The following is a 25512-nucleotide window of genomic DNA, read 5'->3' as shown; positions in this document are numbered from 1 at the left end:
TTCATATAGCCGACCCTACTTAGTGGGAAAATGCTTTGTTGTTGTTGTTGTTGTTGCTTATTTGTATAAATTCACTTCAAATCAATACGTTGGTCACTAAAATAATATATCTAATTGACATCTTTGTGTTTATTTATGATGATCAATAAAATACCGCTGCCAAAAAGCTTCCTCAACTACGAAGTTGTGGTCAACAAAATTATTACCCTATGTCGGTTAATGTACACACTCCGCCAGTCCCCCAATTCCGGCCCCTAAAAAGAAACAACGAGAAGAAGGTGGGGCCTACACATCTTATGATCCACTGAAAATAATGGGCCGTATTTTTGGGTCTTCACACATCAATCAAGAACCTCGATCCAACCTGGCCCAATAACATGGGCCCAGAATCTGGAGAACCCGAAGAGAAACCCTAACCCTAGTGACCTCAGACTACGCCCTCCCTTGCACGTGACAAATCATCTAATTACCTAAGCGAATATGAAGCGCCGCAGGAAACCCTATTAGAACAGAAGTACAAGTTGGCTCACCAGGACCGTCCGATTTTCCGCCACGTCACCTGTCCGCGTGAAACCGCGTTTCAGCGGCTCAGATCGCTGGTTGCAGAGCTACTGCTAGAGCGAACCAAGCAGCTCCTCTCTCGTCCCTCCCTCCCTCTATCTCACTCCCTCTCCCAAATCCAATCCCAATTCGTTTCCTTGAGAACAGAAAGGGGAGATTTTCTCTGCAAATTTGTGTGAGCTTGGAGAGGATGAAGGCTATGGAGGAAGTTGTGGAGGAAAACGAGGTTAAGCCTTTGAGCGCCGAGCAATTGGAGCTCTACGAGTCGCAGTCCGAGTCTGAGTCCGAGTCCGAGTCCGACGACAGCGTAGACGAAAAGGAGGAGGACGCCGACGAGGATGAGGACGACGACGACGACGACGATGCGGATGACGACGAAGAGGACGACGATGACGAAGAAGAGGACGACGACGACGATGTTCAGGAGGTCGTACAGTCGTCTGGTGGCCCTCCGATTCACTCGGTAGACGACGAAGACGATGAGGACGAGGACGACGAAGGCGGTGAAGGCGGTGATGACGATGACGATGGCGAGGGAGATGACGACGACGACGATGATGAGGGCGAGCCTGATGAAGAGGTAATCAACTCAAACTTTACCTTTTCCCGGATTTTCTATTTTTTATTATTTAGTTTTGGTGTGGATTCAACAGATCTGGTCATTTTTATATGTTTTTGTTGTGTTTATGTGAAGAAATAATTTTTGATATTATTTAGTCTGATTTTCCTAGCGTTCTGGTCCCGGAATTCAAGGTAGATTTGAATTTTCTTCTGGTTTTTTTCTATATTTTTTTTAATTGTAATTAGATTTGAAATATTTTTCTGTGATCTGTTAGTCTGTAGATTTGCAGTTCGCATTTATAATTTGCAGTCAAGCACGTAGCTATAGTGTTTATTACTTTTTATTTTTCATGTAGCAAAATTTAGAGAAAAGTCCTCCATCGGATTTTCTTTTAGCTTTTTCATTTATGCCTCTGCTAGACTTGTCATAAAACTTTTTGAAATTATTCTTTAAACCTTTTATTAATTTGGTTTCTTTGTTGTTTGTTGATTTCATCCTTTATTTTGATTAGATTAAAGCCGGCTGCTTTGAGGTTTTCCTTTTTCCCTTCTGTAAATTTGGCATGTAGTTTCTTGTTGATGTGGCTACTGTTTACTTTTAAATCGAAAAGATTTTCGGCCTAAACCCCGTCTGTGATTACTTTTCTTCGCTGACATATGTTGAGGGCGAGCGTTGAACGTAACAGAAATGTTAATGAGTTTGAGTCGTGGAAACAGGACCAGGATCCTCTCCTGAGCTAAGGATGAGCATTCTCCTCATCAATTGGTGGGGGCCGTTGGATGAAAATCCAATGACTACAAACAGGAGGTCCCTTTAAAGTTATAATAATTGTAGCCGTTGGATTTTCATCCAACGGCCCATATTCCTTGATTAAGAGGATCCTCATCCTTAGCTCAGGAGAGGATCTTGGTCCGTGGAAACAGTCTCTTTGTAAAGAAAAGGGTAATGTTGCGTATAATAGATGTTCACCAGACCCTTGCAAAGCGAGGAGCCTTATAGCCATGAGGTTTCCCCTGACGTCTACTTTTTGTAGTTACCCGGTGTCTGCATTTGACAGCGACAAGCCTTACGGATCTCTGAGCTGTGTTTACGTCTTCTTTAATTGTTATTCCTTTATTGCGATTGTTTGAATGGTGGCTTATGTTATCAATTCATTTGTTCATTGTGGATGGTTCTGTTTTGTTATGGTATCTGATGGTTAAACCGTGGCTGACATATTTTGAAAATCTGTAGGATGAGCTAGGAACTGAGTACCTTGTCCGCCCGGTAGGTCGTGCTGAGGATGAGGAAGATGCGAGTGATTTTGAGCCTGAAGAGAATGGAGATGATGAAGATGTTGAAGATGAAGACGAGGGCGATGACGCTGGTGGGAAGGTGGAGGCTCCCCCAAAGAGAAAGAGATCGGACAAAGATGACTCAGACGATGACGATGATGATGGAGGAGAGGATGACGAGAGACCCTCCAAACGATAGGGGTTAGAGTACCGACCATTAACAAATAGGTCATTCGCTTTCTCATAAACTCATCGTCCCGTTTGTAGAAAGAAGGATAGGATCATTTCGGAATTCTGTGGCGCTGTTGTTCTTGCTGTAGTAGTATGAAGGTGGAGTAAATTTCGTAGGTTTACAAGAAGCTTGTCATATCTTGTTAATGCTTAGTTGATGTCAGTCAGTCAATGTGTTGAGGAACTTGAAAGAGGTTGGTTTTAGAGAAGTTAATGTAAGTTTTAAGGAACTTGATTAAGCTTGTAGCCTTTTCAGTATTCTCCTTTGGTTATCTGGTAGGGTTGGTTGCAGGATTACTAGGGTAGGACCCTTTGAACAATTCAATTTTGGTTGGTTGAAAACTCGGAAGTTTGGTAAATCAACATCCGATGATGATTGATTCTATTTTATATAATGGTGGAATGGAATGAGATACTTTCTTGGGTACTCGGAGTATTCGGGACTCTGGATATTTTGACTATTGGATTATTCTAAAAATATAAAATTTAATATTTAAAGGTTAAAATGTAACATTCCACATCGTTTAGGGGAGTTGATCTTTTAAGTTTTATATGTATATTCCTATCTCTACCTAGCACGAAGTCTTTTGGGAGTTCACTGGCTTAGGGTTTCATCGGAATTCGGAGTTAAGTGAGTTCTCACGAGAGCAATCCTACGATGGGTGATCCATTGGGATGTTCTTGTGTGAGTTCCCAAAAATAAAACCGTGAGGGCGTGGTTGTTGCCCAAAGCGGACAATATCGTGCTACAGCAGAATCAGACTCGGGATGTGATGGGGGCTCGGGTCGGGATGTGACAGTTTGGTATCAGAGTCAATCCCTAGCGGGAAGTATGCTGATGAGAACATCAGGTTCACTGGGAAGTTCTTGTGTGAGTTCCTAGAAACAAAACCGTCAGGGCAAAGTTGTGGCCCAAAGCGGACAATATCGTGCTACAGCGGAGTCGGGCCTGGGATGTGATGGGGGGCCGTGTCGGATGTGACAATTTGGTATCGGAGCTAATCTCTGGTCAGAAATGTGCTGACGAGAATATCAGGCCCATAAGAGGAGTATATTGTAACATTCCACATCGTCCAAGGGAGTGAATCCTCTAAGCCTTATATATATATTTTCATCTCTATTTAGCACGAAACCTTTTGGGAGCTTATTGGCTTCGGGTTCTATCGAAACTCCGAAGTTAAGTGAGTTCGTCCGAGAGCAATCCTAGGATGGGTGATTCACTGGGAAGTTTTCATGTGAGTTCCCAGAAACAAAACCGTAAGAGCATGGTTGAGGCCCAAAGTAGATAATATCGTGCTACTGTGAAGTTGGACCATGAATGTGATGGAGGCCCAGACCAGGATATGACATAAAACATCTGAACTATCTTAATACTCCAGAGCACCAAATTTTTTTTGTGAAATTGAAGGATCAATCCCCACCTAATTCATGCACTCTCAAGTTTTTGCACTTCACTTTTAAATAAAAAAAATGGAAAATCAATGAACAGAAAATACTGGCGTCTATCTCTGGTGCGACCTCTTCGTCCACTCATTTCAAAATGCTAAATAATTTTTAAATGCAGATTTAAATTGTTGGAGCATCAATAACACGTTCTACTTTATTTTGGTAGATTAATTGTTGGGCGTGGTGAGGGCCTTTGCATCAGCAAACTCTGGACGAAGCAAACTCTTCAAAATCTGCCGACAAAATTTATCAGACCAAATAAAATAGAAAAATGCAAAGTAATAAAAACACGGTGTTATCTACACATTATTTTTATTGCTTACACAAGCATTGCTTACTACTTCTCGAATGGAAACGAAGATTTAGGATGGTCAGTTGTTAGAATCATAGGAAAGGGATTCTCTCCAGATTATTTCTTTCTAATCCACCAAATCAGGGAATCCGTGCCGTTGAAAATTGATCAATCGACTGAAGTTATTATAACTTTTAAAATGAACCTTGTTTGTAATCGTTGGATCAAATTTCAACGACACGGATCCTCTAATTTGGTAGATTAAGAGAAAGGGATCCAAAGAGGACCCCTTTCGAGAATCATACAATCAAATTTGTATTAAAATGTGTTTTAACAATGTTATTTTAGATCATATTGCTTAAAAAACCTCTCTCTGATTTATAAAAGTATAAAAATAGGATAGACTATATAAAAAGAAAATGATAGGAAAATTTTGATAGGTGGGCGTAGACCCCAAAATTGATAGGTGGGGGTAGACCCCAAAATTGGAAATATTTATTATAAGCAATAAGGTCCCACAACTATTCCATTTACTTGCATCAAGTGTCATTCTCAAACTAAATAGATAATAGAATTTGATGGATATTGCCCAATTTACAAGATTGGATGTTACAAGTTTGGTGTTGCATCTCTCTCTCTCTCTCTCTCTCTCTCTCTCTATTTTAAATTGAAGACATATATTATCTCATTTATTCCAAATAAGACAACCAATACAAAAGAATGAAATTTAGGGTGAGTTTGAAAATCTTGTTTTCAATCTGATCCGTTCGAAAATTCTCTCCTAGCTCGTTCGATGCAATTTAAAATCAAATCTAGATCAAATTTGATAGACTACGTCAACCAGTATGTTTCTGGTGTGGTTTAATAATCGAAGATTAATGGGGTGGATTTTATTGATTTAAGTTGTGCATTGTTAATTTTTGTTTGTTGTTTAGTTATTGTTGTAGTTTGCAGGAATTATAGAAGCTCAATACGAGTTGTTCGGCCTCATTCTAGGTGAGTTTGGTCAATATGAGGTCGATTTGGTAGTTCTCCACCAGAGTAATGAAGGTGAGTGGATCGAGTTTGGTACACCTACTACTAAACAATGTTTGTGTTATAAAACAATGTTTGTGAGATAATTTGCAGCCATGATATACTTGTGTACAATGTTTGTACAGAAGCATGACGTTTTTCATATCATGATTGTTTTAAGAGTTTTTATTTCTTGCATGATAAGAGTTTTCATCTCTCGCATGATCTTACAACAATGAACACTTCCATCACTTTTAACATTATTATTACACGTTTAGGCAGAATCCATAAAAATCAGAACTGAGAACCGTGGATCCACATCCACACCGTCGGATCCAAATCCAACGCCCCATAAAAAACGAAGGTCTATCCCCATTAAGTTGAAATTAATGACACGATTTAAATAACAGTTAAAAGAAATGGCGCTATCACAAAAAATGGAAAAAAAAAAAAAAAAAAAAACAATTCTAACCATATATGGTTGTCTCTCTCTCACGGCGTCTCTGTTCCCCACTCGTTTCCCACCTTACCTTCTCCTTCCCTCCGACGCTCTCTCTCTCTCTCTCTCTCTCTCTCTCTCTCCTCTCTCCTCTCGCTTTCTCTCTCTAAATTGAATACTCTGCAGTGCGGCGTATATTACCACACAGACATTGCATTTCGTCCTCCAGATTCAGCAGCTGATCGAATCCGATCTGTGAAATGCTTGCTCATTGATCCCTCCTCTCAGTCCGATCCGCTGCTTTCCAAAGATGATGATCTTTAGCCCTGTAACTGCCGCCCAGGTACTCGATTCGTCAGCTTCTACTGTTTTCTTCCAGATCTTGCTCGAATTCGGGCCCTTGCTTCCCGAATTTGTGTAATTTTGTCAATGATTTTGGTATAAAGTGGTGAATTTTGTTGAAAGATAGTGAGGATTTAGTTCCTTGTGGTTTCAGGTTTCATTCTTGCTCGGAGTTATTCCGATAATCGCAGCTTGGATTTATGCCGAGTTCTTGGAGTACAAGAAGAATTCACTTTCTTCCAAATTGTGAGTTGAACAATTTCACTTTAGCTCAGTTAATTTATATGTATTGAACCATTGCAACACTGAAAGCTCGAACTTCGTATGTATATCTATGTGTAAGTATTTGCGTATGTGAGTGATAGAAATGAGCTTGTTCGGGTTTGTGCTGAGTGAGATTGGTTTTTGACATTAGCAGGTACTCCGAGGTGAATTTGGTTGAATTGGAAAAAGAGGTGGTTAAAGAGGATGATAGAGCTGTTTTGTTGGAGGGAGGAGGTCTACAATCCGCCTCCCCGAAAGCTCGAATTCCATCTGGCTATTCGCCTATTTTCAGGTTTCTAAATGATACTCTTTGGGCTCTGAGTTGTTGGTTAATGATTGCTTAAGCCATGTGCTTACGGTTAATATGTGTTTAGGTTCATGTTGATGGATTCGTCTTTCTTGCTTGATAATCGGCTGACGCTTAGGGCAATGTAAGTGAATTTTTTCATGGGTTGAATAAAATGTGTATTCATTTTTAGTGTATCAGAATGATGACCTTTGCCTCTCTTTGTGTCTCTCTTACAGATCTGAATTTAGTATCCTGTTATCGTACTTATACTTATGCGATCGTACGGATTTCTTCAATGCATCAACAAAGGTGGTATTGATAACTTAGTCATAGTATATTTACATTTCGGTCTTCATTATTAGCAATGTTTAGTGTTTGACGAAGCAATGTCACTGCACAAGTATTTGATTGAAAAACACTAGAATTTAAATGGTAAAACACGAAAACAAAATAACAAAGAAAGTAATAGGGAAGTCCATCTATTTTTTCATTTAATTTTTTTTATATCTTTCTATATTGAGAGCCTTATATTCTTGAACGTCATCTGTTTGTGCAGAGTTACAATCGGGATCTTTTCATATTTCTATACTTCCTTCTCATCATAGTTTCAGCAATGACTTCTTTCACGATACATAATGAGAAGTCTCCGTTAACCGGGAAAGCCATACTTTATTTGAATAGGCATCAAACTGAGGAGTGGAAAGGCTGGATGCAGGTTGGTCATTTTGCAATCTTTTATGACGTATGCTTGTCTATGTGCATTTCATTGGTACCAATGTTCAATGTATAAACCGTTAGGTCTTTAAGTATGCTCACAATCCATGCTTCTGTCATAAAGAATAATAATACAAGGCATCTGGCTTTCCATTGAGGTCTTACTCTTCTTTGCTTTATGTTACAGGTGTTATTTTTGTTGTACCACTATTTTGCTGCAACAGAAATTTATAATGCAATTCGAGTATTTATTGCTGCATATGTCTGGATGACTGGATTTGGAAACTTTTCTTATTATTATGTCCGCAAAGATTTCAGCCTAGCAAGGTTTGCACAGGTATGGGGTTTCCTAGATCTCTAAGATTGCGTGGGTAAGTTTGCCATATTTAGTGTATATATAACTCAACTCATTCCTTTTTATGTGTAGATGATGTGGCGGCTTAATTTCTTGGTACTTTTTTGCTGTGTTATCCTTAACAACAGTTACGTGCTGTACTACATCTGTCCAATGCACACTCTATTCACTCTTATGGTTTATGGGGCACTTGGTATTATGAACAAATACAATGAAACTGGGTCAGTGATAGCTGTGAAAATCGCTGGTTGCTTCTTGGTTGTTATCTTGGTGTGGGAAATACCTGGAGTGTTTGAATTGCTTTGGTGGCCATTTACATTCCTCCTTGGTAAGTAACTGGTACAGCTTTATTTACCATGTCAAACATTGCAGACTACTGACCCAAATTGCCAAATTGCTAAACAAATTTGCAGGCTACACAGATCCTGCGAAACCTGGTTTACCCCTCTTGCATGAATGGCGTTTCCGCTCAGGCCTGGATCGATATATATGGATAATTGGAATGATTTATGCTTATTATCATCCAACTGTAAGGCTTGATAAAAATCCCATCCATTTACATCCATTTTCCAGTCCAGTTTTGTCTTTGGTGTATTTTTTGTACTTGACTGGTGGATTTAATATGAGAGCTTCTGTTTAGGTTTTGTCATTCTTTTGAGTCAGTAGCTAACCAAGTGGCATATATCTTTATAGGTTGAAAGATGGATGGAGAAACTTGAGGAATCAGAATGGAAGCGTAAAACATCAATCAAATCAGCAGTTTCCTTGATAGCCTTAACGGTATTATGACTATCATATTCAGGAAAATCCCGCTTCTTAAACATTGATCTCTGACAGTCTGAATTTCCAGGTGGGATATCTATGGTTTGAGTATATATACAAGATGGACAAGCTTACTTACAATAAATATCATCCCTATACCTCATGGATTCCAATAACGTATGGTATCTCTCCTTGAATGCTTTAACAAATTGGACTGTATGTAACTTATCCTATTGACTAATATAGCATCTTGTTCTGGTTTACCAGGGTCTACATATGTTTGCGAAATGTCACACAACAATTCCGCAGCTACTCTTTAACCCTTTTTGCGTGAGTGGCCGTCTTGTGATATCTCTGTTTTAATCTATCTAATCTCACATGTTAGAGTTGTATCATTTGCTTCGGACAGCATTCGGTTTAACTTTGAAAGATTGTGGTAGCTGTAGTTGTTTTAGTTTTGATTAAAAGTTATGCTTTATCTGTAATTCTTAAAGATTCTTTGATATTGAAAACATTTTTTTCCCCCTCCTTACATTGTCTTTGGTTTACCAGGTGGCTTGGAAAGATCACACTGGAGACTTACATCTTGCAATTCCACGTCTGGTTAAGGTAAGCTTATAGTTGTTCCTGCAGCACGTTTAAGGTTTCACTAATAAGACCGGCTTTGCAAATTTTTTAAGCACCTTCTTCTGTTAGCAAATATTTGGTCAATGAGAACTGGTGGCACATTGTATACGTATTTCCTGATTACGTACATATTACACATGTATTCAGATACCTTTCTTACTCTGGTTTCTGTGAGAATTTGCAGGTCAAGTACCCCTGATGCTCAGCCGAAGTTGTTGCTTTCTATGATCCCGGATTACCCAATGTTGAACTTCATGCTCACTTCTGCCATATACGTTGCTGTAAGTAAAGGACGTTAATTGCTGTAATCCGAAGATACTCTTTTTCTCATTGTTGAAACTTTGCTATATTGCAGATCTCTTGCAGGCTTTTCGACCTGACAAATACATTGAAAATAGCATTTGTACCCAGTAAAGATAACAAGCGCCTCGTCTCCAACATAGTTACAGCCACAGCAGTTTCATGTGGATTATACTTCATCTCTTTTGTCTTCCTAAAAGTCCCCCAAATGATGGTAAGTTTAATGCATCTGAATTGGTTAGTTAAAGTCCGAGTCCGTTTCACATTGTTCAAAAATGAGTAGTGACTTCGGGCATTTCCCTGCCTCATCTGTTCACATGGTTCTCATCTCACTCTGCAATTTTGTCGATACTCTTAATACTCCACAGGCTTGAGAATTCAAATATGTAGAAGATATAGAACACAACAAGGCCAGTTGCTTGTCAAAGTTTATGCGACACCGGAGAATACTGTTCCACTGCAAGAAATCTTGTCTCCGTAACCCAATTGGGATATCGAATCATCTGCTGCTCATCACAAATCACTCGGTTATTAATCGAATTGTAGATCATTGTATTAGTTCTTTTGTCAACATTGTATTAGCATTAGGTGTCGGGACGTACGTTGTATAGGGAAGGGTGGGTACTTAGCATTACATACTAAATATTTGGTGTTTTAAAGATTTTAAACAACTGCAAACTAATTAGGCCCTGTTTGGAATTGCTCATGTAAGTACTTTTTTTTGTTATTAAAGTTTATGGAGAGAGGAGGCTACGCCATCTCAAGACCAGAGCATACCACAAGCTTCTTTGAAGACTACATAGGGGGTTGTAGCTTCTTTTTTTTATTTTTATAGATCGTCCACCAAGATAAATTGTCGACAACAAAACTTGAACCTAAGCCTTAGTCTATCGAAGATGACAATTCTTACCAAACTCAACCAACCCTCGTTAACTATGTAAGCACTTTTACCTTTCATTATAAACAAGTCAAAATTTCTATTAAAAACTCATGTGCTTTATGAACTCACTTCTATAACTCATAAAAGTAGTTTTTCATCTTTTCTGCTGAAGTAAAAAACATTTTTTATTAGCAAAAAGCGCAAAAATCTCAAACAAACCCTTAGTCCTAAAGAATTCATAAATTGCACTTTGGCATGCTGTCACCGATATCTCACCCGTGAAAGGTTACTGCTGTACTCTCAACATCGCTGCCTCAACCTCACTATATAAAAAAATGATTTCATTACCTCTGTCCAACATTCAAATTGGTTAAGAAAAAAACAAGTGCGACAGTAATCCAAAGAGCAAAACAGCTCCGGATACCGCCAACAAGCCTATGTATGTTATCCTTTCAGCTAAGCAGTATTCATCGGAAAAAAATAGCGGTGGACAAAGCCAACGACGACATTCGTTTGGTTTCAAATCGGCAGCAAAAGACTACATTGCAGGAAGCAGCAACGGGTTCAGACCTTTCTTGAAATAGTAAATAGTTAGCAGCACCAAAGGCTCCCTTTCATTCGAGACGTAGCAGATAATCCCTCAGAATATATGCACAAGGTCATATGCGAATGTCCAGAACAGCACGAATGACAAAAGCCCACCCAGAAAGCCGTCGAGTATAATCTGGCTCCAGCTATCAAAATATGAATAAACTGTAAACCCCGTCTTGGCAATGAGTCCAACTGAAGTGACGGTCATGATAAGAAAATAAAAAATAAATCCGGTGAGGCCAGTGAACCCCAAAATTCCAGCAATGACACCACCGATGATAGACATGAATGTTCGGCTGCACAAAGGACAAATGCAGACATTTTAGTATTAAGCCAGAAAGTTATAAGAACGTAATTTCTAGCATGAAAACATTTTGAAGATATCAAATCATTTGGTGTGACATCTTCCCGCATGCTATATTATGATTCATCCAAAAGGTCATTACGCGACAGTTAAGCTAGCCTGATGTGTGATATAGTAACCGACATGAGTAAATACATGGAACTGTGATCCCTCCCAACATTTAGCAAGATAATTTATCATCGATTACAGGAGGATCGACAAGTCCACATAAGAACACATGGGAAACATAGAATAAGTTTTCATGATGGGCCATGAGGTTGTCAAAACAAACCTGTAATATATAACTTTCATGTTACTTTGCAAATTCTCAGCGTTGAGGGTTGGCACATCAAATGCGGCCTCGCTAGATTTCTTCTCAGACACACCCATACCTTTTTCTTTCTATGAGCTGAGAAATAATTCCTGAAGAAAAAGAAAAAACAAACCGACAGTCCCTCAGTTTTGTATAAAACATCACCCTAATGTCATTGGACTAAATAACTAATGCAAGTTCAATCAGGCAGCTAGTCCAAAAAAAGGCAAACCATAGCGTAATAGGGAAAAAGAACAGGAAATCAAACAGGTAAAGCTGTGGAGGAAGCAAATATACACAAAACTTTCAGAACACAGTGAATGGAACTCCTAGGCATTCACTAGACTCATAGTCATATGGCATATCTGAAATTTCCACCAGAGGGGAAATCTATAGAGTACAAGGTGAAAGACTCAAATGGGTTTGCAACTTTGCATGAAGTTCTACAATCACATAGAAGACTCGTTTCTGCTTTAAGAAATTACGATGAACTAAATTATCGAGATTTCAATGTATAAACAGCACATGACCGGCTAAAACAAGTCACACAAATTGCCAACCTTCGCGTCTGAAATCCAAATCACACGCTTGATATTTATCACTCAGCAGAAACTGAACTGGGTTCTTATAATGGCGTGTTTACTAAGGAGGAATGGAATGGGTAAAAAATGGAACAGCACGCTGTTCACGGATTCAGGTGTTTACTAATGGGTAGGAAACGATACACGGGCGGGATCCACCCTAATTCCTCCTTATAGTGATTACGGATTAGTAAACGAGCTATCAGTGTCCTGAAGATTTCTAGGTCTAAGGTTTTTCATTGTATGGGCACAGTAGAGTAACCTGACTACAAACAAGTCTATCACTAACACATCTCACATCATGAAAATTACATACCAACACAAACAGAATTATACAAACTCCAAACCATTACCCTGAACTTCTACAAATTCAAAAACCACACCCCTTTTCTGGAAGAATTAAAATTTACAAAAAAAATTAAAATCTTGCCCCGCAAATTTCAGATTCAGTGTAATCATCGGAAATCTAGTAGTACAAGATCTGTAATTTGGAAATATATCATAAAGCTCGATGAAATCCAAAACAAAGAAATTGAAGAAATTGCAGGGATGAACTTACAGTGAGGAGCGATCGGAGGCCTCTGCTCTTCCAGTCTGCAGAGCGAATGAGCTTTGTTTGTGCGTAATTGGGTTTATGGGTCTTAGAAGGAAACCTAGTCCGAGTCGAAGTACCCAACCCGCCGATCCAGTTTACCAAATGTTTGTATTTCGCCCCGAAAGTTTAATTATTTTCACATTTTTGCCCCTATCCTGAACCTGAAAACCCAATTCTGTCCTCCCCTTCTTCACTTGGACTGTACTTTCTTTTACTCGGACTGTAATTTCTCTGCAACACAAACCCTAAAAAACCTTCAAATTCTTCAACTTTGATTGGATATCAAGCGTCCCAGAACACAAAAAATTGATCTTTCATTGATTAGGTTTTGAAATTTGCTTCAGCTAGGGTTTTGAAATCTCTAATTTGATGAGCAAAATTTGAGCTGGTTTTCCGATGTATTTGAAGGAAGGACGCTCCTTGCTGCTGAAAGTTCACAAACCATCAGTCCCATTTGTGCTCAATACAACAAACCCAATTCTCGGTTCAAACCCTAAACCCCAAATCGAACCCAATCAAGATCAACCCTTTCTCAAAGAGTCTGATGTGTTGAAGAGGTTGAAATCCGAGCACCATTTGGGCTCTGCGTTAGAGTATTTCAGGTCAATTGCCAATTCCAGAGCTTTTGAGCACACCCCATTGACGTACCATGCCATGATTGAGAAGCTTGGGAGGCAATGTGAGATGGATGGTGTGCAGTACTTGTTGAACCAGATGAAATTGGAGGGAGTTGGGTGCTCTGAGGAGCTGTTTATATGTGTGATCAGCTCGTATCGGCGAGCTGGGTTGGCTGAGCAGGCCTTGAAGATGTTCTATAGGATTAGGGAATTTGGGTGCAAATCCACTGTCAAGATTTACAATCACCTCTTGGATGCTCTGCTTAGCGAAAATCGGTTTCAGATGATTAACCCGATATATAGCAATATGAAGAAAGATGGGATGGAGCCAAATGTATATACTTATAACATTCTGTTGAAGGCATTGTGTAAGAATGATAGGGTTGATGGTGCTCACAAACTGCTTGTTGAAATGTCTAAGAAGGGGTGTTTGCCGGACGCAGTGAGCTATACCACTGTAGTGTCTGCATTATGTAGACTTGGGAAGGTAGAGGAAGCTAGGGAGCTTGCTGGTAGGTTTGAACCCATTGTGCCTGTTTATAATGCTTTGGTGAATGGGGTGTGCAAGGAGAACAAAATTGAGGCGGCTTTGAAGTTGTTGGTTGAAATGGTGGATAAGGGTATAAACCCTAATGTTATCACATACTCAACGATTATTAATTCACTTTCTGATACGAGGAATGTTGAGTCTGCTCTTGCAGTTTTGGCTCAAATGATTGTGAGAGGATGTAGCCCTAATGTTCACACCTTTACTTCCTTGATAAAGGGCTATTTTGTGGAAGGGAGAGTACACGAAGCTCTTGACTTGTGGAATCGGATGATTCTCGAGGAATTTAAGCCAAATATTATTGCATACACTACTCTGGTACATGGTCTCTGCACTAATGGAAAAATGGGGGATGCTGTATCTGTTTGCCATGAGATGGACCAAAATGGTTGCCCTCCAAATGTGACCACATATAGCACTCTGATTGATGGCTTTGCCAAAGTTGGTGACCTTGTTGGTGCATCTGACACTTGGAACAATATGATGAACCGTGGTTGCCGCCCTAATGTTATAGCATATACTTGCATGGTGGATGTTCTCTGTAGGAATTTTATGTTTCATCAAGCTCGTAGTCTTGTAGAAAATATGGCTGCTGAAGGTTGTCCTCCGAATACAGTTACATTTAACACATTTATCAAAGGGTTATGTGCTGATGGAAAGGTAGATTGGGCTGTCAACATGCTCGATAAAATGGAGAAAAATGGGTGTTTGCCTAACATTACAACATATAATGAGTTACTGGACGGTCTCTTCAAGGTGAACAGATTTGAAGAAGCTTATGGAATTGTTAGGGAGATAGAAGAAAGAGGGATGATAATGAATTTGGTAACTTACAATACCATTTTGAATGGTTTTTGTCATGCAGGAATGACCAAGGAGGCTATGCAGCTTTTAGGAAAGATGCTGGTAAGGGGAACGAACCCTGATGCGATCACATATAACACGATTATATATGCCAATTGTAAGGAAGGTACGATAAGCACTGCGATTCAGCTTTTCGACAGAATTGGTGCAGAAAAGGAGTGGCGACCAGATGTAGTAGCTTATACTAGTCTTGTGTGGGGGATTTGTAATTGGGTAGGTTTAGATGAGGCCATGATTTATCTAAATAAGATGGTAAGTGAAGGGATCTGCCCCAACACGGGCACATGGAATGCGTTGGTGCGGTGTTTCTTTAGCAGTTTAGGTCATTTGGGGCCAATCTACATGCTGGACAATATAGTTCGCAATCGATAAGAAAACTGAGTTAGATGCTCTTATGGAGAATCATCTATTTCTGCGATGAGCCTACAGACATGCTTACACATCAAAGTCCGGTTACCTGTGAATATCTAAAGTAGCTCATACACTCATCCCTTGCTTCCAGAAGTCTGAGCAAGCTGTTAGTGCAGTTGTACACCTTGGAGGCCATGGAAAAATGATGCAGCAGCAATTTTCGGTCTGCACTGGAACTATTGCACTGCTTGGAACCTGATGGAGGCAAAAGCCAACGCACCATGCTCCCCAGAAATGCTGCAAGATGTCACTGATCTTTAACTCTTTTTCTTATGACATGTCGCTTTGCGCTCTTGTTGTCGCAATGTGCTAGTGTTTTTCTGCATGTAATCTCCATAGTTTCGTACTCTTTTTTGGTCGAAAATGTAATCCGTGTTTTTGCTCACTTATGTATGAATCATGTTCGTGAGTTGTGAATAGAAAATTTTGGCTGCAGATGCAAGTATTGCAACATATCATAAGAGTGTTTTCTTCATTTTCCCTGCTGTCTACTTTGTCAAGTTCCCGTGTAACCCGTTTTTATGCGAACAAAAATCGAAGAATTTATGCGAACAAAATGAAACCTGTAACGATTCCTTAGATCAAATTATTTAAGAACGTGATTTATTTTTTATTTAAAAAAAAAGAAGACATTCTGAACAGGGTAAATTAAATGTCAACCAAACAAGTCCTATTTGTTCATGTTCTATTCCTTTTTCAAATAAGATTTAGCAATCCGGCCGTCAGCTCCTTTAGGGTAGATACCGCCAGTGATACGTTCATCGCCGCTACCATATACGATCCTTAGGATCTCCTCTGGAGTCCTGTCATATGCAACTGAGTACTTGTCTCCGGCGAGAATGTTGCCGCTAATTTTTCCCTCAGCGCCTATGTATTCGTGAACCACAAGGCCTTCATCTTTCAAACCTGTGCGTCCTAGCTTATTCCTTAGATCCGAAAGACGATTTGTGAACTCGGCCACTGTAATGCCATACGGTTTCACTATCAGGTTCGCGTGCTCGTATAGCAGTGCTCGAATCACTGCATCTTGGCCTGATTCCACGCCCAAAAGACCTGCAACTAGCTGAACAGGACCAACATGCACATTCAGGTTCACAATAGTATGTGATAGAGAGTAACAAATTTGGTTATGCTTTTAAGGTAACGTTCTCTCGCCAAACTTATTTTCTGGATAAATGCCAGGACTATAAATTTGGACGATGAATCATGTTGATTCTTGTCACAATATGCGGTCGAGATTGATCACATTCTAAAACACTTATATAACATAATACTTTCAGTTCTTGGTATTGTGTTTGAAGCTTACCCTTTTGGAAGTAGCACCTTGGAGCTTAGGGCTTGCACCAACATAGCCAGTGAGACCAACATAAGGAATCAAATAGGATGCAAGGAGATAGTTGATTGAATTGGCATAAGGGTCAAATGGTGGATTTAAGGGACTCCCAAATGCAGAATCAAACACATGAGCAAATGATTCTGCACTTAAATTCAACAATGGCCTTGGGAAACCCTTCACTGTTTTCTTAATGGCTCTGCACAAGAAAACACATAATTACGTTAGAAAAACTTTCTATTATGTAGCATTTGTAAACAAGAAATGATTTGTGCACGCTCATTTTCTCCTTCAAACATCATGTTCATTTTTGTTTCCTAATTCTTCTTTGATTCATTGGATTCAAATGCTAAAAATAAAATATGTCGGATATACAGAAGTTAAAATGAAATGTGCGGAAATCACTTCTCTAGTAAATTAAGAAAATTACGAGGAAAAATATATAGAAAATTGAACCTCAAATGTCCAACTTCTTGCCATCCAAATTGCTCGATGACATCCCTAGTGAAGTGGTCCAACTGTGCCCTTTTAGCACCAATGGGAGTTGGACCTCCTAGGGTTAAGCTCGGATCAACTGTATCCAATCCATGCCCGAAAGCACCATACAAAAAGAACTCAGCTTCCAAATACTCTAAATTCAAAGGAAACTCCAAAAGATCGACATCCGATTGCGGGATGGAGGAGGAGTCGTGATGGTGGTCCAATATCGATTCGGAATAGCAAGATAGTGGAAGGAGGATGAGGAAGGCAGCAATGGCTGTGGCATAAGCAAATGTAGCCATGTTTGTTACAGCTTTGAGTGTGTCTTAGCAAGTGATGGACTTGTTCATCTTATATAGCATTCTGACGAGCTCATGAGTTTAATGCACATTTAAAAACAATAAGAAAAATAAGAAAGAAAAATCTGATGAGAACGTCTTTTTTTGCATGCCTGCTGGGTGTACGTGGACGACGATCGGGGATGATTCATGATCCATAAGAGATAACAACGATTTCATGTTGCAATATTTTATGTTCGACATCGTTTGGAATGAATATTAACAAATATAAATATTTAGATTTTGTATGATTAGTATGGACAATTCATTATATTCGATTTTTTATTTAGAGAAAATTGAAAGGTGGATTAGACATTAAGGAAACTTATCATTTTAGTTCTACTTTTTTAGGAGAAATGGAATTGTAAAGGCTTTATTTTTATTTTTTATGAGTAATTTATTTTCTCCTTCCAGTTGTACACAATGTTTTCATTTTTCACTTCGGTGTACGTTATATGTAATAGGATTGTAGGTTTTCTATTCCAATCCAACTGGACACCAAACAAAGCCTTATACACATAAAATTTAACCACACCTTTGACATTCACTAATGCAGGTATGTTCCACATATATTGTATGACCAAACTTAGTTAGAGAGTGTCAGCTTAATTTTGTGTCTAAACTTAATGAGGTTGTATCATAAAATATTTTATGATACACAATAAACAAGATTTTATGAATAGGATTTAAAGATTTGTAGAATGACTTAATATCCAGAGTTAGTGATATTATATGCCATGTTGTAATTAAAATTTCACATAGTGTGATTGTGATAAAGGCACTAGACATGAGAAATATATCTCTCTCTATCGTTTCTCTACCTAAGTTTTAGGTCACAACATCGAACCCATATCAGGGTACATAGACATGACTATTTTTCACGCGTTAATAGGTTTAATAGTTAGTTCTTAGGCGGGAGATGAATCAATGAGGATCTAACCCACACAGAGCACATAAGCATGATTTTTTTCGCTGCTACAGTAAAACAATATCTGCTTGTATGCGAGCCTCTTAAATGGGAATCAAATCAACAGTTTTAGCTAAAACATTTTGAATAAATAAAATAACCTAAAAGACAAATCCAAACAAAGATTTTATATGCTACCATCTATTTACATTTAATCTATGGTTTTAAACATTACACAAATTTATACAAAAGCATTTCTCACTTTCTCTGCCCACAGTTTTCTTATCCATCCTGTTTTTCCTGCACTGGTTGTTCTACCCTTCCTTGTTCCCTATCTTCTTCTCTATCATCATTGTCAGATGATTAATCCGATATATAGCAATATGAACAACGATGGGATGGAGCCAAATGTGTATACTTGTAAGTTGTAACACTCCGTTGAAGGCATTAATTGTGTAAGAATAATAGGGAGGATGGTGCCCACAAACTGAAAAAAAAAATACGTTTTTCAAATGAAATGCCAATTCTTATGTGGCATGACGTAGAATAGCAGCAGACAGAGTTGTTGTCAAATTACTTCAAATAATTTTTAATTAATTAATAAATAATTTTTATTAAATTTTTATTGGTTTAATCTGGATTAATATCACATCTTGAAGCAAGATGAAAGGTGTGAATGTCCATCATGGATACTGTGTTCTTGACATCAATAGAAGGCGATTAGTTTTAGTAATGGATTATTTATATTTAAAACTTAAAATATAAAACAGAAATTAAGAAAAGAAAACAATGTAATAAAATAATACTTTAATTTGACATATCGGGTAGAGACCAAAACTTTAAAAGATGTCAAAGTACTACGTAACGTGTCAAATTGTAAATTTATGTTTAAAATTTAACATCTCTATTATCATCTGTGTTCCAATCACAATAAAAAATTTCTCGTCTTAGAGTGTTTTCTTACTGCGTTTTCTGCCGTATCTATTTTGTCAAGTTCCCTTGTAATCTGATATTATGCGAACAAAATGAAGCCTGAAACAATTCCTTAGATCAAATTATTTAAGAACACGATTTATTCTGTCTAGCTAGGAAAAAAAAACTTTCTGAACAGGGTAAACTGAATGGGAATCAAACTAGTTCTATTCCTTTTTCAAATAAGATTTAGCAATCCGGCCGTCAGCTCCCTTAGGGTAGATACCGCCAGTGACACCTTCATCGCCACTACCATATACAATCCTTAATATCTCCTCTGGAGTCCTGTCATATGCAACTGAGTACTTGTCTCCGGCGAGAATGTTGCCGCTACTTCTTCCCTCAGCACCTATGTATTCGTGAACCACAAGGCCTTCATCTTTCAAACCTGTGCGTCCTAGCTTATTCCTTAGAACCGAAATACGATTTGTGAACTCAGCCACTGTAATACCATACGGTTTCACTATCAGGTTCGCGTGCTCGTATAGCAATGTTCGAATCACTGCATCTTGCCCTGATTCCACGCCCAAAAGACCTGCAACTAGATGAACAGAACCAACATGCACATTCAGTTCACGATAGTATGTGAAGAGTAACAAATTAGGTTATGCTTTTAAGGTAATGTTCTCTCGCCAGACTTATTTTTCTGGACAAATGTCAAGACTATAAATCTGGAGGATGAATCATGTTGATTCTTGTCATAATGTGAGGTCGAGATTCACATTCTAAAAACACGATAATTATCTAACACAATACTTTCAATTCATGGTATTGTGTTTGAAGCTTACCCTTTTGGAAGTAGCCCCTTGGAGCTTAGGGCTTGCACCAACATAGCCAGTGAGACCAACTTAAGGAATCAAATAGGATGCAAGGAGATAGTTGATTGAATTGGTCAAGTGGTGGATTTAAGGGACTCCCAAATGCAGAATCAAACACATGAGCAAATGATTCTGCACTTAAATTCAACAATGGCCTTGGGAAACCCTCAACAGTTTTCTTAATGGCTCTGCACAATAAAAAGCATATAATTATGTTAGAAAAGCTTTCTAATTATGTAGCATTTGTAAAAGAAAAATGATTTATGCACGCTCATTTCTCCTTCTATATACATTTTGTTATTTTTGTTTCCTAATTATTTTTTTATCCATCGGATCTAAATGCTAAAAATAAACATGGTTGGATATACAAAAGTTAAAAAGAAGTGTGTGGAAATCACTTCTCTCGTAAATTATGAAAATTACGGGGGAAAATATGAATAGAAGATTGAACCTCAAGTGTCTACTTCTTGCCATCCAAATTGCTCGATGACATCCCTGGTGAACTGGTCCAAATGTGCCCTTTTAGCACCAATGGGAGTTGGACCTCCTAGGGTTGGGCTCGGATCAACTGTATCCAAGCCTTGCCCGAAAGCACCATACAAAAGAACTCAGCTTCCAAATACTCTAAATTCAATGGAAACTCCAGAAGATCGACATCCGATTGTGGGACACTGGAGGATCTATCGATCGTGATGGTGGTGGTGGCCCAATATCGATTCGGAAGAGCAAGATAGTGGGAGGAGGATGAGGAAGGCAGCAATGGCGATGGTGGCACAAACAAATGTAGACATGTTTGATACAGCTTTGAGCCCTAGTGTGTCTCAGTAAGTGATGGACTTGTTCATTTATATAGCATTCCGTTGAGCTCATGAGTTCAATGCACATTTAATAATAAAAAGAAAAAAAAAGAAAGAAAAATCTCATGAGAACGTCTGTCTTTGCTTGCATGGTGGGTGTACGTGGCTGATGATCGGGGGGGGGGGGGGATTCATGATCCATAAGAAATAGCAAGGATTTCATGTTAAAATATTAGCTACAAATTACTTCCTTAAGTAATATTTTATGTTCGAAATCGTATGGATAGAATATTAACAAATATAAATATTTGGTTTTTATACGAATAGGAAGTCAAATAGATAAATATAAGTTTATTTCAAGTAATGTTATTTTGGCTCAAGAATCAGATTAGAATGGACAACTCATTATATTTGATTTTTCATTCAGAAAACTTTTGTTAGTTTTGACTGTTTCTTCATCTAGTATTGTAGTTACTGCTTGGCGGGATCACTTTGGTTCAATCACATTTGGGTAAAGAGAAGTTTGGTGGTGGTGTTTCAATGGAGATGAGGAGTCTGAAGACAGCACAGGAGTGTTAAGAGAAGGTTAAGGGTAATTATGTCTTTTTAATTGTAATTTTGGTTAGTTTTATAAAATTGGAAAATTTAGGTTATATTTCAACAAGTGATTTAAAAAATGGCTATATTTCCAAATATCCCCTTGATAGGTGGATTAGATAATAATGAAACTTATCGTTTTAGTTTTACTATTTGAGGAGAATTGGAATTGAAAGGTATTTTTATGATTAATTCATCTTTTATCTTTAAGTTGTACACAATGTTTTCATTTATCCCTTTTTCATATCTTAAACATAAAATTAAGGGTAAATTATCGTTTGATCTTTTGAACTCTTACTCCAGTTGAAATTGACCCCTAAATGGTAATTAACCCCTGGATGTTTGAAACAAGCCAATTTCCCCTTGCCATTAGATTTCGTCCACTATTCTATCAAATTCATGGGCAAATTAGTCTTTTTATCATTAATTCTTACATGTCACTTATAACTACCAATAAAATTATGATGTGTGGACACATAATAAAGTTTATTGTACTAAAAAAAAGTGTAATGACAATGTGAAATGGTTCGTTGTGTAAAACTGCAGTAATAGTTTGGGGGGGGGGTCAAATCGCAGTTTACCTAAAAATTTAACCACTTGTGTTAGTGGACCTTACCTCTATTAGAAAAATGATACAAATAGATGATAAGTGGAAATAAACTTGAGAATTTTGACAAAAGTCAGAATTTAGAAATTAGCATACACTAATTCTCATGTTTGGATTCATAAACATACAAATTTAGAATTTCTGTTTAGAAAAAAAAAAAACTTGGAGTTTGGAAACTCTTCCCAAGTTTAAATTTCATGTAAATAGATGTCATTTCCAAATTTCTATGAGTGAGAGCTTAAAAATAAAATCCGTTTTCAAATTCCATTTTATTTTAGTTAGCCAAACAAGAAAATTCACAAATTTTAGAAAGAAAAAAAATTCTGTCATTTCTATATATACTTACTTTAAAATTCCTTAGTAATCTTAAATTTCCTCATCCAAACACAATGTAAAAGATTTCTACAAATTTAAACGTTTTACACAAATTTATACAAAAACATTTGTCAATTTCTCTGCCCTCAGTTTTCTTATCATTCCTGTTTTTCCTACACTAGTTGTTCTACCCTTTCTTCTATATCATCATTGTCAGCGTCGACAATGATAATCCCATCTTCATCTTCATATTCTTCGTCATCATACTCCATATCATCCTCTTCTTCTTCATCAGAATCTGTACCTCCACCGAGGGTGTGAAACTCAGGAGGAGGAGGGCAGTCTTCTGTGATTGCCTCGTCCCTCTTGATCACAAGATGCCGAATGACTCTCTCATCCTTGTCTAGCATGGTCTTGAAGTCATTTATCCATTTGGCTTCCATCTCAAAGTTCATCAAAACATAGTAAGCGTTCTTCGCTTTCTTTATTTGGTATGCTAGTCTTCGCATTCCCCAATCACTCACTCTCCATATCCTGGCTTTTTTCTGCCCTAGAAACTCTGCAAGCAATTCAAATATAAACATCAATAAACATTTGTCGATATATTTCAACTGCAACTCACAAGGGTAAGGGAACTTCATTCTACAAGAATTCCGATAAGTATATGCCCCTTCAGTAGAACGTTAGCATGTTGCTATATGAATGTTCAATCTAAGCAATACTTATAGGTAGATGAAATTATACCAATTACAAGCTCACTTGCCATGTTAGGTGAAAAGCTAAATTCTAACGTTAAAAACAAGAAAAGCTATCCATCCAAGTTCATCACCACTCCTCAAAAAATTCTTCAAATATGATACTTAAAGTTAAATTGCTACAGATTTTTCAAGGGCCAGCGCTGACATTATTTCAAGGCCAAGCTAAATGTGAGAGATCAACCTTTCAGCAAGGAAAACATTTACACCGAAACATCCAGACATCATCACAGTATCTGTAAGACTGTAACCTTATTTCGAACTCTACTTCTGTTTGTCTCTTTATTGTAGAGACAGTACTAAGAGATTTGGAAGACAAAAATTTAAATAGATCATGGTGAACCTATCATATTCGGTTCAGTAATAACGGAGACATTACTACGAGAGTTAGAAGGGAAAATTTTGCATACATCAAAATCATGGTGAATCTACGATTCAGTATTAACAGAGGCATTACTAAGAGAGTTGGAAGAAAAAAAAAAAAATCTAACCTTCAATTTTCTCCTTGACACTCCCAACCTCTTTCGCATGCTTCTCATGAATCAGATAAACCAGTTCATAGTGGCGCACTGTAACAACGGAAACAGTAAGTCATAACCAGCCCATTGCGGTTAAAACTCAATAACATTTTCCACTTGTTTTATGAATTATCGGAAAGACAATTTCTTTCACCATTTAGATCACACAAGTCAAACCAAGAGACAAACCTACTAGCAAGAAAAATGAGCATGAATAACACTTACTTCGTTCCTCATTCAAATCGCTTTGCAGCTGAAGCTTCAAAAATTCATACACCTTCTCTGCATAGTGACGAAAACAAAATTAATAACTGCAACACCCCAAATCATTCTTCGAAAAAAGGGCAATCGCTACTCCTTTTTTCTAAAAGCAGCAATCACTTTTGAATCATGATGACTCGCCTTCTTCGGCATCAGCAAACTCGGGGACAAGATTACCATCTTCCTGAACTTTCTTCTGCAATTCATAACAAAGTCTCATCCCAAAATCCACCATAATTAAACATAAGCAACCCAAAAAAATCTTATCTTATCCACATTCATTTAGTTTTTCAAGAAAAATAAAATCTCTTTCGACGCAAGGCTCACACTTGAGTGGTAAAAGACAATAACCCAAAGAAACAGAACAAACCCACAATTTGAATGTATCAGAAACAATAATTTACTTAGTTTAAATCCCCCATAACAAACTTTGTGCATTCTACAGCAGCCAAAAATTAAAGGGTCGGACTCAAAAGTCCCAATTTTTCAGAAGCCAAAGTTACACAAGTCAAAAAATCAATAAACCCAAAATAAACAAGTCAAAAAAGAGAGAAGAGTTTGTGTAGAAATTTAATTAATGGGAACCTGTCTAAGCAGCACAGATTCAGGGAAAGGCCCAGTGGCCTCATCCGGTTTCGATGCAAAGCTGTGATTGTCTTCCTTATTCTTCTCCTTGTTGCTGTTCTTCCTCGCACCAACAATCACCGACCTTCTCACTCCGACTGAGAGCTTCTGAGCGGGAAATGGCCGGCGAGAAGAAAACGACGAGTACCCATTTGACAATTTCAAGCCCGAATTTTGGTTTCTGGAGGAGGACCCATTTGTGCCGACCGGTTTTAGAGCCGTTGGAGTGAGAGAAACGCCAGAGAAGGAGTATGTGAGTGCCCCCATTCAAGCAGTTTTGGAGCCGAGACTCGGCGAGGATATCCGATTTGCGGTACCAGTAAAGGGGGAGGGGTGGTTTCGTAATTTCCGTAGAGTTATATCACAACGGTAAAATCCTGTCCGTCTATAAGTGGATTCTGGCTCACCGTCCGTTTGATTCGTCTAATTATAAGTGGATTCTGGCCCACCGTCCGTTTGATCCGTCTAGTTCTTCGTGGTAGATATCCAACGGTCTCCTAGTTAACTGGTTTTTCTACGCCATCAAATTTATTTTAATTTTTTTTTATTTTTTGAATCTTAATGTAAAAGTATCGATGTATTAAAAAAAAAGTTCGAGTTCCCGATTACTTTTTTTTTAACGACACTCTAAACTCCTATAATTTATAGAATTTATTTGAAAAAAAATTTATATGTTGACATATGATTTAGCCAACTGACTATTGCTCGATAAATACCATGGGCCATAAAAATATCGTATTAATCTTGAAATAAAATGAAACCCTAATTACATGATGACATAACTAACCCCAACGGCGGAACTTGAAATTTCCACTGAGGAGGAATGTAACACTATGTTTAGACGAAGAAAATAAATTTGGAATTTGGATTAAAAACAGAATTTATAAATTGACATGCACCAATTCTCTTGTTTGAATTCATAAATATAGAAATTTAGAATTTCCGCATGGAAAAAAACTTGGAATTTGGAACCTCC

The 25512-nt window shown here is 38.0% G+C and overlaps 6 protein-coding genes and 1 pseudogene across 7 annotated transcripts; 3 read left to right on the top strand and 4 right to left on the bottom strand.

Moving 5' to 3' along the window:
- The first annotated feature begins 539 nt into the window (after positions 1–539).
- Positions 540–3055, top strand: LOC126597085 (acidic leucine-rich nuclear phosphoprotein 32-related protein 1-like). The gene is made up of 2 exons (XM_050263851.1): positions 540–1141; positions 2357–3055. The coding sequence occupies exons 1-2, from the start codon at positions 752–754 to the stop codon at positions 2594–2596; spliced, it is 630 nt and encodes a 209-aa protein (XP_050119808.1). The 5' UTR covers positions 540–751; the 3' UTR covers positions 2597–3055.
- Positions 3056–5877: 2822 nt separating this feature from the next.
- Positions 5878–10246, top strand: LOC126596427 (protein REDUCED WALL ACETYLATION 2-like). 2 transcript variants are annotated; one of them, XM_050263016.1, is made up of 16 exons: positions 5878–6162; positions 6316–6407; positions 6580–6717; positions 6800–6856; positions 6951–7023; positions 7271–7429; positions 7616–7765; positions 7856–8111; positions 8197–8312; positions 8477–8563; positions 8634–8722; positions 8813–8875; positions 9098–9154; positions 9357–9453; positions 9528–9686; positions 9841–10246. In XM_050263016.1, the coding sequence occupies exons 1-16, from the start codon at positions 6130–6132 to the stop codon at positions 9844–9846; spliced, it is 1632 nt and encodes a 543-aa protein (XP_050118973.1). In that variant the 5' UTR covers positions 5878–6129; the 3' UTR covers positions 9847–10246. The 2 variants fall into 2 exon arrangements, with proteins under 2 accessions (XP_050118973.1, XP_050118972.1); XM_050263015.1 differs by having other exon boundaries at positions 6577–6717.
- A 432-nt stretch (positions 10247–10678) lies between these two features.
- Positions 10679–12897, bottom strand: LOC126596428 (uncharacterized). The gene is made up of 3 exons (XM_050263017.1): positions 12740–12897; positions 11579–11709; positions 10679–11239 (listed from the first exon to the last, which is right to left on the bottom strand). Exons 2-3 carry the CDS (start codon positions 11674–11676, stop codon positions 10993–10995), a joined length of 345 nt encoding a protein of 114 aa, XP_050118974.1. The 5' UTR covers positions 11677–11709; positions 12740–12897; the 3' UTR covers positions 10679–10992.
- A 56-nt stretch (positions 12898–12953) lies between these two features.
- Positions 12954–15689, top strand: LOC126596426 (pentatricopeptide repeat-containing protein At3g48810). Its single transcript, XM_050263014.1, has one exon. It carries the CDS (start codon positions 13172–13174, stop codon positions 15173–15175), a length of 2004 nt encoding a protein of 667 aa, XP_050118971.1. The 5' UTR covers positions 12954–13171; the 3' UTR covers positions 15176–15689.
- Positions 15690–15880: 191 nt separating this feature from the next.
- On the bottom strand, positions 15881–17329 carry LOC126597191 (desiccation-related protein PCC13-62-like). Its single transcript, XM_050263960.1, has 3 exons — positions 17004–17329; positions 16521–16746; positions 15881–16277 (listed from the first exon to the last, which is right to left on the bottom strand). Exons 1-3 carry the CDS (start codon positions 17327–17329, stop codon positions 15900–15902), a joined length of 930 nt encoding a protein of 309 aa, XP_050119917.1. The 3' UTR covers positions 15881–15899.
- Positions 15954–20853, bottom strand: LOC126597192 (desiccation-related protein PCC13-62-like; annotated as a pseudogene).
- A 1581-nt stretch (positions 20854–22434) lies between these two features.
- Positions 22435–24849, bottom strand: LOC126596459 (protein REGULATOR OF FATTY ACID COMPOSITION 3, chloroplastic-like). Its single transcript, XM_050263047.1, has 5 exons — positions 24498–24849; positions 24054–24108; positions 23877–23933; positions 23625–23702; positions 22435–22937 (listed from the first exon to the last, which is right to left on the bottom strand). Exons 1-5 carry the CDS (start codon positions 24801–24803, stop codon positions 22552–22554), a joined length of 882 nt encoding a protein of 293 aa, XP_050119004.1. The 5' UTR covers positions 24804–24849; the 3' UTR covers positions 22435–22551.
- Positions 24850–25512: the final 663 nt, after the last annotated feature.

Source organism: Malus sylvestris, chromosome 13 (genome assembly GCF_916048215.2).
Source record: "Malus sylvestris chromosome 13, drMalSylv7.2, whole genome shotgun sequence".
Classification (NCBI taxonomy): Eukaryota; Viridiplantae; Streptophyta; class Magnoliopsida; order Rosales; family Rosaceae; genus Malus; species Malus sylvestris.
This window is presented reverse-complemented; position numbering and strand designations above follow the sequence as displayed.

Coding starts and splice junctions, on each gene's coding strand:
- LOC126597085 (XM_050263851.1), top strand. CDS start 752: ATGAAGGCTATGGAGGAAGTTGTGGAGGAAAACGAGGTTAAGCCTTTG. Junction 1,142..2,356: donor AGGGCGAGCCTGATGAAGAG/GTAATCAACTCA, acceptor GAAAATCTGTAG/GATGAGCTAGGAACTGAGTA.
- LOC126596427 (XM_050263015.1), top strand. CDS start 6,130: ATGATGATCTTTAGCCCTGTAACTGCCGCCCAG. Junction 8,313..8,476: donor ATGCTTATTATCATCCAACT/GTAAGGCTTGAT, acceptor ATATCTTTATAG/GTTGAAAGATGGATGGAGAA. Junction 8,564..8,633: donor TTTCCTTGATAGCCTTAACG/GTATTATGACTA, acceptor CTGAATTTCCAG/GTGGGATATCTATGGTTTGA.
- LOC126596428 (XM_050263017.1), bottom strand. CDS start 11,676: ATGGGTGTGTCTGAGAAGAAATCTAGCGAGGCCGCATTTGATGTGCCA. Junction 11,240..11,578: donor ATGAAAGTTATATATTACAG/GTTTGTTTTGAC, acceptor TCCTTTGTGCAG/CCGAACATTCATGTCTATCA.
- LOC126596426 (XM_050263014.1), top strand. CDS start 13,172: ATGTATTTGAAGGAAGGACGCTCCTTGCTGCTGAAAGTTCACAAACCA.
- LOC126597191 (XM_050263960.1), bottom strand. CDS start 17,329: ATGGCTACATTTGCTTATGCCACAGCCATTGCTGCCTTCCTCATCCTC. Junction 16,747..17,003: donor CAAGAAGTTGGACATTTGAG/GTTCAATTTTCT, acceptor TTTCTTGTGCAG/AGCCATTAAGAAAACAGTGA. Junction 16,278..16,520: donor AAGGTGCTACTTCCAAAAGG/GTAAGCTTCAAA, acceptor GGTCCTGTTCAG/CTAGTTGCAGGTCTTTTGGG.
- LOC126596459 (XM_050263047.1), bottom strand. CDS start 24,803: ATGGGGGCACTCACATACTCCTTCTCTGGCGTTTCTCTCACTCCAACG. Junction 23,934..24,053: donor GTTTGCTGATGCCGAAGAAG/GCGAGTCATCAT, acceptor GTCACTATGCAG/AGAAGGTGTATGAATTTTTG. Junction 23,703..23,876: donor CGATTTGAATGAGGAACGAA/GTAAGTGTTATT, acceptor CCGTTGTTACAG/TGCGCCACTATGAACTGGTT.